Below are 13,306 nucleotides of genomic sequence, written 5' to 3'. Positions count from 1 at the left end.
CTTCTATTTTATAAATAAAAAATCTTTCACTAAAAATTAAATTCAGTATGCTTATTTCCAGAACAATGTGTTGAATAAATTTAGTTTGTTTTTTTGTTTCCTCAATCTAGGAATAAAATGGAAAGCTATTAATGCCAGTTCTGGCTGCTATCGAAGTTGGGACTGCATTGCAGCCTTAACGTAGTCTGGTAGCCGTGTTTGTGTGCATCTGCACACAGTGCGCCATCTTCTCATGTATGATAGGGTCACAGAGAATACAGAACAAAACTAAGCAAGCAAACAATCAGAAAGACTAAGTTTGGAAATGCAGAGATGCTTCTGCTTTTTCTTTTGACCTCCCCAATGCCCCGAAGCAGGAATTCTGTGAAGAATTCTCTTGACATGACTCTTCTGTGGAGTCTTTCGTCTTGTTCCCGTTCAGTGCTTTCTTCCAAATAGATTGATTGCATCCTTTTAATTTTGAAAATCTTCTGCCCAATTATTTTTCTTTAAAGAGCCAGAACGAAAATAGTTTACTCAATGTATAGTCGAAAAGCAGCCGAAGAAGTGAAGCGGGAATTGATAAAGTTACAAGTGAATTATTACATTCTAGAAGAGTCCTGGTGTATAAGAAGATCCAAGTGAGTATTCAACACAGTTAGTATTTTATATTCACAAGACATGAAAAATTAATTCAATCTTTGGCAAGTGCTTTACTCATATGTGTGAGATATATGTAACATTCAGCACAGTATAAGTGGAAAAAAACTTTTTAGATCATTATTTGAATTGGGATTTCTTTCCTTTGTAGTCATTACAAATGTTTCTTTTATAATGATTTGCATGCATACACTACCTTAAAGGTATTATATTGGTACTGACTGACAATTTCCCAAATTTCTCATATTTGCCTTTGGTGTTTTTAAAAACTTTTAACTTAAAGTTGGGTGAATTTTCTTTTAAAAATACTTGCAGAGTCTGCAACCGAATAATGGTGAGTCTCACTATAATGATGTAAGGCAGGCAGCTGAGAGTCGCATGCCACAATTCTGCACTGTGTCTGTGATGGACAGGCCCCCCCTCCCAGCGTCACCTCATAGCGACCCTTCTTTCTTGCTGTTCCACATCTGATTTGAGTGGGGAAATAATTAACTTTACCGTGACCCACATTCTCTTGGGTTTATAGTTTTAAAAACTATTTCCACTCAGAGAAGTCCACTAAGCAGAGGATAGCAAAAGTTAGTAAGATCTTCAAAGCAAATATGAATTTTGAAGTCGACTGTTTAGAAATCTTGCACCTGGGTGACTAGACAGCTGGTGATAGTAGCTTGCTATTAAAATACCAAAGCACTGGCTCCACGAGGAGCACAGGCATGAGTAGTTTCATTACAGATCGAGAGTATTTTATGGAATACTATTATTTTAAAAATTCTCACTACTCTTTAACTAAACAGAGGCCTTTGGTGGTTGCTGTATTTGTGGCTTAGTCATACTTATTCACCATGTGTATCACCCATGTGATACACAAGGGTGTTAAGACAAAATAATTAAATATTGACTCAGGAGTGAGAATCGTTCTGTGATACAGTAGCTGTCCACATTGCCCACAAGGAAACGCACAAAATTGTTGATTATTAAATGATTTTCCTACGAATGGGTCCCAGGTGACTTGAACTTAATCAGGATCTATACAAAATGTTCCTAGAATCGTAGTTCAGAAAATGTTTTAGTTCCTTATGAACAGAAGAATATATTTAAAATTCATATTCCCACTTTTAATTAACTTGGTTATACAAACTCAGGACAAAAAAGTCACAAACATCTCTTATAACAATTTTATGAGAACATCGTAATATAAATGAATGGTGGGCTGACATTTGCAATCAGGAGAACATAGATTGGAGATTTCCACCCACACTGGGATCTTCTTTTATCGCCTTGGGCTTCACTCTCTAGTTCAGTGATCAGCCTGAGACACCTATAGGTTACTGAAACATAAAAATAATGCTTTGTGACCTTTTTGTCCCCAAGCTAATGATGAGTCTTGATTCAAGAGTCTTCATTTTTTTCTTTTTCTAGACGGTGCATAGTGTTTTGAATATGTGGGAATTGCAAAGGCTGGGGCGCTTTATATTCTAAAATGTTGATGCAGCTCCTCGGATTGGCCTCACTGTAGTGGTCTCATGTTCTGATGGGCAGAGCACTGTTTTGTATACCAGAAGGGATGAAAGACAAACTTAGGAAATATGGCAATAAATCTTGTACACTAAACAAGGTCAGCAGTGAATTCACTGACTTTGGATCATTTCCATTTAGCCCTCACTTATGGGCACTAAGACTGAGAGTCTGGGGTGGGAGTGTGTGCTCGATTTCCCCATCTGGACCTTGACTTGCCCCTGTTGTGTTTCCAGCAGGAATGGAGAGGAGGAAGCTAAGGAAGCGACTTTCTCTAATCTGTTTTCCTCAGTAACTAAAAAAACACTCTTCATCTACTGCAAGATTTAAGCCAGACTGATAATAAATCTCAAGAAACCTTGGGCAGGTGCACTTGCTTAAACCTTGAAACAAAACACAAGCTGTACCTTCTGTTCTGCCAGGGAAGCAAGCCGGGGACTGAGGAGAAGAAAAGAAAGAAGGACTAATAGTTAGTGCAGAAGCACAACTGAGTTTCTTGACAGAACTTTCTATCAGAACTAGGATCTTTAATGCTTTGGCCCCCACTGTCCATTTCAGTTATGCCTGAGACATCTATAGGTTACTGGAACAGAAAAGTGTGTCGGAACAGGGGGAACAAATGGGGACTCAGTAGGAGAGGAAAGGGAAGAGAGACTCTGTATATATCTATCACTTAAACTGTGCCCAGCACATTGGTGAGCACTATATTTATGTGATCTCAGTACCAATGGCTTTAATTGTGTGGCTTGATTATTCTTTAAATACTTAATACCCTGTTTTCAAATACAAGTATGAAAATATACTCAAATGCAAGTTGTAGATGGGTTTTTAATTAACTACTTTTTTATTCTTAGTTCTCTGCTTTCTTTCTCATTAATTCCAGTAATAGAGTTGACATAAAATTCAAACACATGAATTCAGAAGAAAATTATTCCCATTTTCCATAATGCTATTTAAAGCTATAGCTGGCTGGCTCCTGGGGGAGCTTCAGGAAACTCAGATAAGGAGAACAGGGTGTTACACTTAGGCCGACAGAGCTCACGAAGGTAGCTCTTAGCCTTTTCTCTCTCCTGAAAGCAGGTGAACTCGGGGGCCAGGCCATTTTCTCTGTGGGGTGTTGTGCTGTCTACCATCCATGGCCAGCAGTATAGTCACAGCTGGGCCTCAGCCTCTGTAAAGAAATTAAGTGGTAGAAAACCCAAGCCCAGTCTTAGTATCATAAGTGCTCAGTGTTTTAGAATCTGATGTCAGGGAGGGTGTGCAGAAAAATGCCCTCTACACTCTTCTTGAGAACACTCATTAGTAAAACCTTCTGGGAGATAATCTGAGAGGGGCAAAGTGAAAATTGTATAGCCTTGTGGTGTAATGATAGTGCTGCTTCTAGAAGTTTAGCTTGCAGAAAGATACCAGCACAAGAAAGTTTATATCAGCATCACTTTACAATGGCAAAATGGGAAACAGAATATCCACCCATAAAAGAGTGGTTCATTAATATGTAGACGTACTAGCAACTATTAAAAAGAATGAAGCAGATATTTAGGTGCTGAGGTGGAAAAATGGCCACATTTTCTTGCCAAGTGAGGAGTCCCAGAATAATCTCATTTTTGTAAAAGCAACCCGGGAGCATCTGTATATATAAATCCGTGCTTACGTTTGTATGCACATGTGTCTGAACTTGGATTAAAAAGGTATTGCAGAATGGGTGCTAGATTGTGCACACAGGCCACCTCTGAAAAAATGGCGTTGGAAGTGACAGTGACTTTTTTTTTTTTTAAATTTTGATAGGCCTATATTTTGACAGTTTTGGAATGGTAGTTACCTTTAAATTAAAGACGTTATTAAGAAGACAAGAACACACGTACTCCTGCCATGGTGCTTGCCTCATGCTGCAGAGCAGGGGAGTGGCTTGCCTTTGGGAATAAAAAGGACATGCTGGAAATGGTTTTCTCTCTTAAAGTGAAGCAACCATGACAAAACATAAACAATTGCCAATTCTCTGTAATTTTCTGTGTTTTGCATTTTTCTTTTCTTTTTTTTTTTTTTAATTTCTCAAATAGCCCATAAGAAATTGTGAACACCCTTTCGCCTTTTTTGTTTTCATTGATATTTTGGAAGAGTTCAGGCTTGTTGTCTTCTAGGAATGTTCCATGTTTGGATTTGTCTAATTCCTTCATCATGACTAGATTGAGTTTAGCAAATTGTGGCAAAAATATTAATTACCCCACAGGGTTTGTCTACAGTCCATAAGTCACTTGGGGAGGTAGAGATCACTTTGTTCTATCATTGATGATGCTTAAGTTTGACCGCTTGATCTATTAAGGGGCAGATCTCCTTCAGAATTAGTAAGAGATCTGTGGAGATCCTTAGAGGCTGTATGTTTGTCCTTTTTCTCGACAGCGTTTCACCAGCTAGCTCTTGCATCCAGTCTTGATTCTTGCCTGAATCAGTTATTCCACTGGTCATTATAAAACAGGTAATATAGATTCGAAAGCACTGTACCAGGTACTGAGTGGTATGGGTAAGGATGGATTTGATAAATAATAATTAATAAATGGACCTAGAACTGTGGGCTATCTCTATGGAAAAAATTAAAATTAAATCTCTACTTCACACCATATGGAAAAAATAATTTCAGATGAGTTATAGGTCTGTGAAAAGCAGAACTCTAAAACTTTCATTAGAAGAACGCACAATGCATATTCTCATGATATCGTGATAGGGAAGAATTCCTTATACAAGACATAAAAATCACCATCCTTAAAAAAGAGTCACATTTTGGAATATAAGAACACAAAGATCTTCAATGTAACAAAAACCAAAAAAAAAAAAAAGGAAAAGAAATTTGTAAACCCTAGTGAAAGCCAACAGTTATATCTAGAACACTGCTTTAGACTGAAAATAAATGTTACAATTATCTGCAGAAGTTATTGAGACAAATATCATACAATACCAATTTCACTTCTGCTATTCTTTATAAAATATATTGCTTTTAAAATTTAATTGTGCATTTAGCTAAGATGTGAGCTGAACACCACTGGATTTTCTTTAAATTGACTCATTCTAGGAGACAGTAGTGGGAAGTTGCATAAATGTGACCTAAGCATATCTACCAATTAGAATTTTTAAGTCAGTGTAATATATTAACCTCTTACCGTGTGCCAGGCACAGCACTAGCTAGATACAGTCTCTCTCTCTCTCTCTCTGTAAGTCCTCATGACACGCCCACAATGGGTATTCCCCATTTGACAAATGTCGGGAGAGACTGCATGAGCTATCCAAAGCCACATTCTTGCTAAGTAGCTGAGGCAGAATTTAAGCAAAATGGTTCTTACCCCACCAACTGAATTCATGTATTTTTGTATGTCTGTTTCTTTCTTTTTTAGTCAACTTTGCTGCATTCACCTTGTTCTAAAGAGAATTTATGGCAGCTTAAATAAATATAAATAACTATAATAGGATTTTTTTAACCAACTTAATTTATATAGAAAAAACAAAATGGGGGCAGGAATCTAAAAAGTGTGCTTTTGCTTCATGTACTTTGATTTCTAATCTGTACCTTCATTTCTCTAGGCCTGGGTGCAGTATGCCTGAAATTTGGGACGTGGAAGATCCTGCTAATGCTGGGAAACCTCCCTTATGTAACCTGTTGGTGAAGGATTCCAAGCCACACTTCACCACTGTATTCCAGAACAGTGTTTACAAAGTCTTAGAAGTTATAGAAGAATGACTGCTGCCCACAGAGAAGTACATCAGTAATGGTTTTAATGTTTTGCTAATAACTCATGCCTTGTTTTTAATTCAGATCCCAAAAACTTTTATAGGTAACTGTTTTCAAATAGAAAACATTTTGTTTGGTCAATTCGAATGTTGTTCTGATTGTAAAAATACTTATACCTTAATCAGTTGGTTACTATTTCAATGCGCCCTTAAAATTTGCTATGCAAATGAGTATATGTTTGTACCTGACTTAAATATTTGTGCTAAAGTGAGTGAGCAAAGCTGCCTGTGTAAGAAATATGATGGGTCATGACAAGAAAGGTATGAAAATATCATGAGTTCTGACCATTGTAGGGGCTAATTTTAGTGTATGGACTCTTAGTGGCCCTTGCTTCCTTTTCTGCCTCTTGTCATTTGGACATCTCCGTGACTGTCATAAGCTCCTCAGTCATGTCGGGCCCCTGTCAACAACTTCCGTAAGAGTAGATGGGGCAGACATGGGTATTTGGTATGTGGAGTTCTCTGTTTCACTTCTTCATGTTCTTTTGTTTATTGTTGCTCTTGTTAATGAAGCATTTCCTGCCCATTACTAATCCAGATTTTTGGATCTAGTGGTCAGGATCAAATTCCTGTAATTACCAACCCTGTGGCATTAGCGTGTCTTCTCTCTCTCCTTTCTCCCTCTTTCTCTCCCAGCATTCTTTGTCAAATAAGTGTTATTTACTCATTTAGTTGCTTAGGAAGTACTTATTCTTGGTTAAAAAAAAATTAATGACAATTGTGTATTTTTCTCATTTTTGGTATTACTCAGATGTTTATATTTTAGTACCTTTAAACCACTGTAAAATTTTTTCATGTTTAATTGTAGTTTTAAGAACAGCTATTTTGAAAGACCCAAATATGATGATGCATCTGCAAACTAGTGTGTATTTGAGTAGACACAAATTACAGTGGAACAGTAGACTGTAGTATGTGTAGTTTTTCTTTTACTATTAAGATACAATAAGACATGACTAATTTTTCTGTCAAAAAAGTAATCCCATAATGAGAAATGAATGGAATTTTTATATTTTATTTTTTAAATTGCCTGTCTTTAGTAAGACAAAGCCTTAAGCCTTACATTATAATTTTGATCCCCAAAACTATCATTTCAGTATGAAGAACGAATATGCTCAACCTTCCTCTTTAAGTTTTTCCTTCTTATTTATTTTTATTTTAAAAGATTCCCAAACCTGCTCTGAATTCCTAGTATGAATTTTTGTTTCTTAGAAGTTAATTTGTGTGAAATGAGATTCTTCAAAACAGTGAATCCTCATAGTTCTGAGAAACGGTTTTAAGATTTTAAATTCTAAGCAGACCATGACTCTGATGGACTACACATTTAATTATACAGTGTTCTCTTTATTAACCACAGGCAGATTAACCTCATTGTGGACTGTCCTTGAGACCTGAGTCCTCAGGGATGGTTTCCGGTGCCCACTCCTGGGAGCCACTGAAGAGCTGTTCCCTTTCTGCCTTCTCACCAGAGCCCAAGGACAAGCCTGGTCTGGGGGAAGCACTAGCTTGCTTAGAGCAGAGAGCTGCAAGGACAGCCTGGGCTGGTGAGTGGGCAGCCCCCAGCCCGCCCCACAGCCCGCACTTCCGCTTCCAGGGAGCCTCCTTCCGGCGGGAGCTGCCGACAGTGTCTTCAGGTGCCAGACCCCTCCTCCTCGCTCGCTGCGTGACTTTTATTTCTTGGGCTTCTGCCAGTTTCAGAAAATAGGGAAGCAGCTGGGGAGTCGTGGATTAGGAGTAGAATTTGAGCAATGATGCAGCAATCCGGAAAAATGGGAAGAGGGCACTTGAGGCCGAGGTGGCTGAGAGTCGCCGTGGGCGGGGGGAGGGAAGCGCGCTCCGCTCTCTGTGCCACTGTTCACGCGACATGGCTGTCTCCTACACACAGCGCTGCCGGTTTTTTAAAAAATGTACTTTTAAAGTCACTGTCTTTTCTCCCCACCCTCCAATCAATTCTTTCCTGATGAGGTCACGTGTAATGACTGGAAATTCTGTATAGGAAAAAACATTAAAATAACCGTTTTGACTGTTTCATATGGTGGGAAAAGTTAAAAGTGGTCAATTTGGGTTGTTCCCCTCCCCATAGGAATCCCTTTTGTAACGGTATTTATTAACGTAACTACACCAGCGAGCTATGAGTGTATTTTAGGCCAGTCAGTTAAGAACAGAGGCCTTGGGCTACACGGCACACTCAGCCTTGGTCCCATCTGGTAGCAGCCGGTGCTGTAGAAGATCAGTATCTTTTATGGGAACATAGAATAGTAGTAGTTTCCATATACATGACAAAACAGTATTAAAGCTCAGTATTCTACTTATTTTTAGCATTTGAAAATATTTTTTTGCTTTAGTATGAGGAAGGTAAGGAGGTGGTAAAGATAGCTCTTGTTGTGGCATATGAAAAAACACAGTGGGGGCAGTATTTCTATACGCAGAAAGCCTCTAAAAACGCTTCACAGAAAAAGTATCGTGTTAAAATAGGACAATGATATTAAGGAGAATGTGAAAGGCTGTATCAGGAATAAAGTGATATCACATGGAAGTATCGTATTTTTATGAATTTTATGCCAGTTTTACATGTACTATGTATGTTCAATAAAAAAGATGATGAAAAATCTAGAACATGGCTTTATTTTGTTATTTTCATTTCTACCTTGACCTTAAAATATGTCCAGGGTCATTCTGTAGTCAGATAACCATGAAGTTGGTGTGTGGCAGGCTGTAGTCCTGAATGGTGGGGAAGAGTTCCAACAGTGGGGTGTATGAAACTGCTTAGTCCTCTTCAGTGGGGCCCTGTAGATACTGGGGTTACCCACACTCTTCTATATTTATGCCATTACACATTTACATTACTTTAGCATTTACATCGAGGGACATAATTATCCTTTAAAGTCATAGTTTGGGGATAATTTTAGAGTTACTGAAAGCTTTTTCTCATAAATTAAACTGTAGTGTGGTCCTATATTTCCTTAATTATATCTCCATGTTTTTGCTTGATAGAAGCATCAGCTTTGTTTATCTACTTATTTATATGCTTGGAGGAAAGACAGTTTAGCTTAGTTCATGCCTGTATAATTAATTCCTTTACACAGTGACACCTTCCTTCTCTGACCTCTTTGGGAGTGAAGCGTTTCTAGTTTAGTGGTTCTCAAATTCAGTGTGCCTCAGAGTCACCTGGAGGGTTTGTTAAAACCCAGGTCACTGCCCCCCACCACAGAGGCTTCTGATTCAGTTCTCTTCAGGTGGTGGGGTGGTCTGAATGCATCCCCCAAGAATTCATATGTTGATATCCTAAACCCCAAGGTGATTGTATTAGGAGATGGGACATTTGGGAAGTGATTAGGTCATGAGGGTAAAGCCCTCACTAATAGGATCGTGCTCATATGAAAGAATCCCAAGCAAGCTCCCTTGGGCCATCCACACTGTGAAGTTAAAACTACAAGGTCCATTTATGAATCAGGAAGAGGGCTCTCACCAGACACTGAATCAGCTGGCACCTTGATCTTGGACTTTCAGTCTCTAGAATTGGGAGAAATAAATTTTTGTTGTCTCTAGGATAGCCCAAATGGACTAAATAGACGGGTCCCAAGAGTTTACATTTCTAACCATGTCTCAAGTAGTGCTCATGCTCTTGGTCCAGGGACCACAGGAGAGCGGCTGCTCTCATGGATTGCAAGACTATGTGGATGGCTGGCCTATAGAGGGCGTTCCCTTCTTGACAGCATTTATCCCACATGATGGGCTACACGGTCCCTCTATTGGAAACTGAATTTTGTAGAGTCCCCTCTTTGTCTTTTGGGGGCATTGCCTCAACGGAACTTGCGAGGAACGAAGAACAGATAAGGTATTTTTTAACCAGAACATTAAAGAAGCTTATTTACATGGTGTTTGCTGAGCAGGTGGCTATGATCATTCAAATACTTTGAAACTGTAAACTAGACTGGGCTTCAAACACTTTCTTTTCAGTTCAGAAATAAAAACGAGAGAAATCCTTTAAAATCGAACTTCCTTTTGTAAAATTACTTTATCTAGAAGAAAATGGATAAATTCAGTGATGTGTGTGGATTTTAAAACTCCATTTTTCACTTTATTACCTTTGTTTGGCCCCAGAAATCTTCAATCTTCTCCCTCTATTAGAGAGCGGCTAAGGACAAGCTTTGAGTCACGGATCACCTGTTTCTCTCTTCTGCCTTCCCTTTTCCTTTCCCCACCACTAGGAGTTTCTAATTTAAATCAGTAAAATTGTTCCCTGTGCAGAGAAAAGAGAAGCTTCTTTTAAACTTCATTACATTCTTGAATTGGTCTTTATTTCACAGTACAATATCGGTGCAAATACAGTTTTACATTTGGAGTTGAAAAGGACATTAAGGCATAGGAAGGTCTTGAAAATTCTTTCCTTTAACCTTTCATTCCATAAGAGATTTAAAAATTCTAAGTGAACATACAAGTTGAAGTCTTTTTCTCTTAAGATTTTGAGTCATTGTAGTGTAGTTAAACGGTAGATTTTCCTTTTTGTGCAAAGAGATTAGGATGGTATTGACATTGGCTCTGCTTTCAAGGCAGTGTTTTCTGTACTCCATTATCTCTAACCCCAAATTCTAATTACTTTAAGGAAGCAGTATGTTGTCAAAATGACTTTCAAATAAATGGTAGTACTACCAAGTATTGTGTTTCTTCTCCTCGACGAAGAGCAAAACAAAAATTAACCTCAAGACATATTCTGGCTAGGTATTTTGATACATTCAGACATGACTAGTCACCAGAGAACTATTTTTAAAAAGCAATATGACAGGGGCGCCTGAGTGGCTCAGTGGGTTAAAGCCTCTGCCTTCGGCTCGGGTCATGATTCCAGGGTCCTGGGATCGAGCCCCACATCGGGATCTCTGCTCCGTAGGAAGCCTGCTTCCTCCTCTCTCTCTGCCTTCCTTTAAATAAAATCTTTGAAAAAAAAAAAAAGAATGGCATCAGATATCTCAAAAACAACATTAGAAATTGGAAGATAAATAATGACTGAAAAATTCAGATTTAAAAAAAAAAAACAATATGACAAAGACAGAGGAAGGACTCACTGGCCTGGTTTAGGTCATGTGGCTTAAGATTTGTTGCTGGCTGGGAAGCAGAGAACTCTAGGAATTTGGTTAAAGTATAATAGAGGAAATTCCCCCCATATGGGGAGCGATTGATGTGTTGTTGCTACATGAGGATATTAAACAAAACATGACAGTGACATAATATTGTCATAATGGAGACAACTAAGTTGGAATCCTGGCTCCATTTTTACAAATTTTGTGAGATAAGATATGTTTCTCATTTTGAGAATCAGTTTTCTTATCTTTCAACAGGATATGCCTCCTATGGCGGTGATTAAAAACAGAAGAAATAGATGAATTCACAAACACACTAGAAAATTTTAACCTACCTTTCTTAGAAATTGATATAATAAGCAGGGAAAAAAAGCCAGTAAGGATATACATAATTTAAGTAATAAGAAAAGGAATCTTGATTTAATGATCATACTTAAAACAACTGCACCAAACAAGGGAAGAATACACATTCCAGGTAAGCATGTGGGACATTTCCAAGAATTGATAATAGAATGTGAACTCCAGAAAGGCATGAATTTTTAGTCAGGTTTTTTTTTTTTCAAAGATTTTATTTTTTTATTTGACAGACAGAGATCACAAGTAGGCAGAGAGACAGGCAGAGAGAGAGAGGGAAGCAGGCTCCCTGCTGAGCAGAGAGCCCGATGTGGGGCTCGATCCCAGGACCCTGAGACCATGACCTGAGCTGAAGGCAGAGGCTTAACCCACTGAGCCACCCAGGTGCCCCTTTTGGTCAGTTTTGTTCAGGGATGTAACACAAACACCGAGAAGAATACCTGGCATAGATGAGTGCTCAATACTTGTCCAAAAAAAAAAAATTGATCATATGTGGAACCAAATAGCACTTTGAAAACAAATTCATGATTGAAAACCCCTTATATTAGAAATTAATACAAAAAGTTTTATGTAATCCATGAATCAAAAAAACTGAAAAAAATTTGAGGAAAAAAAAAACCAGAACAATTATATACCACAAACAGCTTGTGCAGTATAATTAAAGAATGTCTAGAAGTATACTTTTTTTCCCATTTAGTCTAAAATGCACACATTAAACTAAAAATGAATTCAAATATCTATGTCAGAAATATAGACAAAGGATAGCAGCATCCCCTTTCCCCAACCCATGAAAGGAAATAAAAAGCAGAACTTGATGAAATAGAAAACAGAGATCAATAAGGCCAAAGTTGGTTATTTAAAATCATTCACAATAAAGACAAAATAGAGGAGGCATAAAATATTAGGATTGGCAAATTACTGAAGCTGCAAAGGGTAAACAGATAATGGGGATATTATGAACAATTTTGTCAGTAAGTTTGAACACTTAGATAAATGGTTGAATTTCTAGAAAAGTACAACTTAATAGAACTGACCCAAGAAGAAATAGAAATTAAGAACAATCTCATTTCCAGCAAAGAAGTTGAATTAATAATTTTAAGAAACATCTTGCCCTCAAAGAAAACAACATAACCTAGACAATTTTACAGGTCTGTTCTACTAAACTTTCAAGATACTGATGATTCCAATCTTATACAAACAAATGGAGAATGGACAATTAGAGAATTCCATTTTTTAGGTGATTATAACATTAATACCCATAGCAGAGTGGGGTTAATGCAGTAATAGGGAAGTCCAGGTTTATTATATGCACAAAGATACAAACAAGAACCTAAGAATAAATTGGACATAAGATAGAAAAATTCCAGCTCTCCTCAAATTGACCTATAGTTTAATCAGCATACCAGTAGGGCTTTTTATGGAGCTTTACAATCTGAATGTAAAATTTTCAAGGATGAACAGTCCAGACAAGTCTGAAGAAGGACATGAAATAGGTGAATATTTTCCTACCAGATAACAAGATTTATCACAACAGATACAGAAGCATGGCACAAGGATATACAAATTGACTCACAAAAGAGGATAGCTCAAGAACAAATGTGCATATATTTAACAAATGAGGCTAACAACTAGTTTTCTACATGGAAATTAATGAATTATTTCCCTACCTTATATCATACATAAAAATGACATTGCAGGGGCGCCTGGGTGGCTCAGTGGGTTAAAGCCTCTGCCTTCAGCTCAGGTCATGATCCCAGGGTCCTGGGATCGAGTCCCACATCGGGCTCTCTGCTCAGCAGTGAGCCTGCTTCCCTTCCTCTCTCTCTGCCTGCCTCTCTGCCTACCTGTGATCTCTGTCTGTCAAATTAAATAAAATCTTAAAAAAAAAAAAAAAAAAAAAAAAAAAAAAATGACATTGCAAATAGATGAAGGACCTAAGAAGGAGA

At 37.9% G+C, this 13,306-nt stretch overlaps 1 protein-coding gene across 4 annotated transcripts in view; it reads left to right on the top strand.

The window, feature by feature from the left end:
• The window catches only part of DPY19L1 (dpy-19 like C-mannosyltransferase 1), a gene marked incomplete at its 5' end in the record, with an annotated part of 91,616 nt that extends 83,074 nt beyond the window's left edge, over nucleotides 1-8,542 (top strand). The window contains 3 exons of one of the 4 annotated variants that reach the window (XM_080818197.1): nucleotides 495-620; nucleotides 5,725-5,898; nucleotides 7,286-8,536. In XM_080818197.1, coding sequence (XP_080674323.1) covers nucleotides 495-620; nucleotides 5,725-5,881 — 283 coding nt within the window. In that variant the 3' untranslated portion in view covers nucleotides 5,882-5,898; nucleotides 7,286-8,536. Of the gene's footprint in view, nucleotides 1-494; nucleotides 621-4,551; nucleotides 4,616-5,724 lie in introns of those variants that run through there. The other 3 variants (XM_080818196.1, XM_080818195.1, XM_080818198.1) reach the window with 3 other exon arrangements.
• Nucleotides 8,543-13,306: the final 4,764 nt, after the last annotated feature.

Source organism: Martes martes (genome assembly GCF_963455335.1).
Source record: "Martes martes genome assembly, chromosome: 11".
In the NCBI taxonomy this organism is placed as follows: Eukaryota; Metazoa; Chordata; class Mammalia; order Carnivora; family Mustelidae; genus Martes; species Martes martes.
The sequence above is the reverse complement of the archived record's forward strand: the minus strand, read 5'-3'. Positions and strand labels throughout refer to the sequence as shown.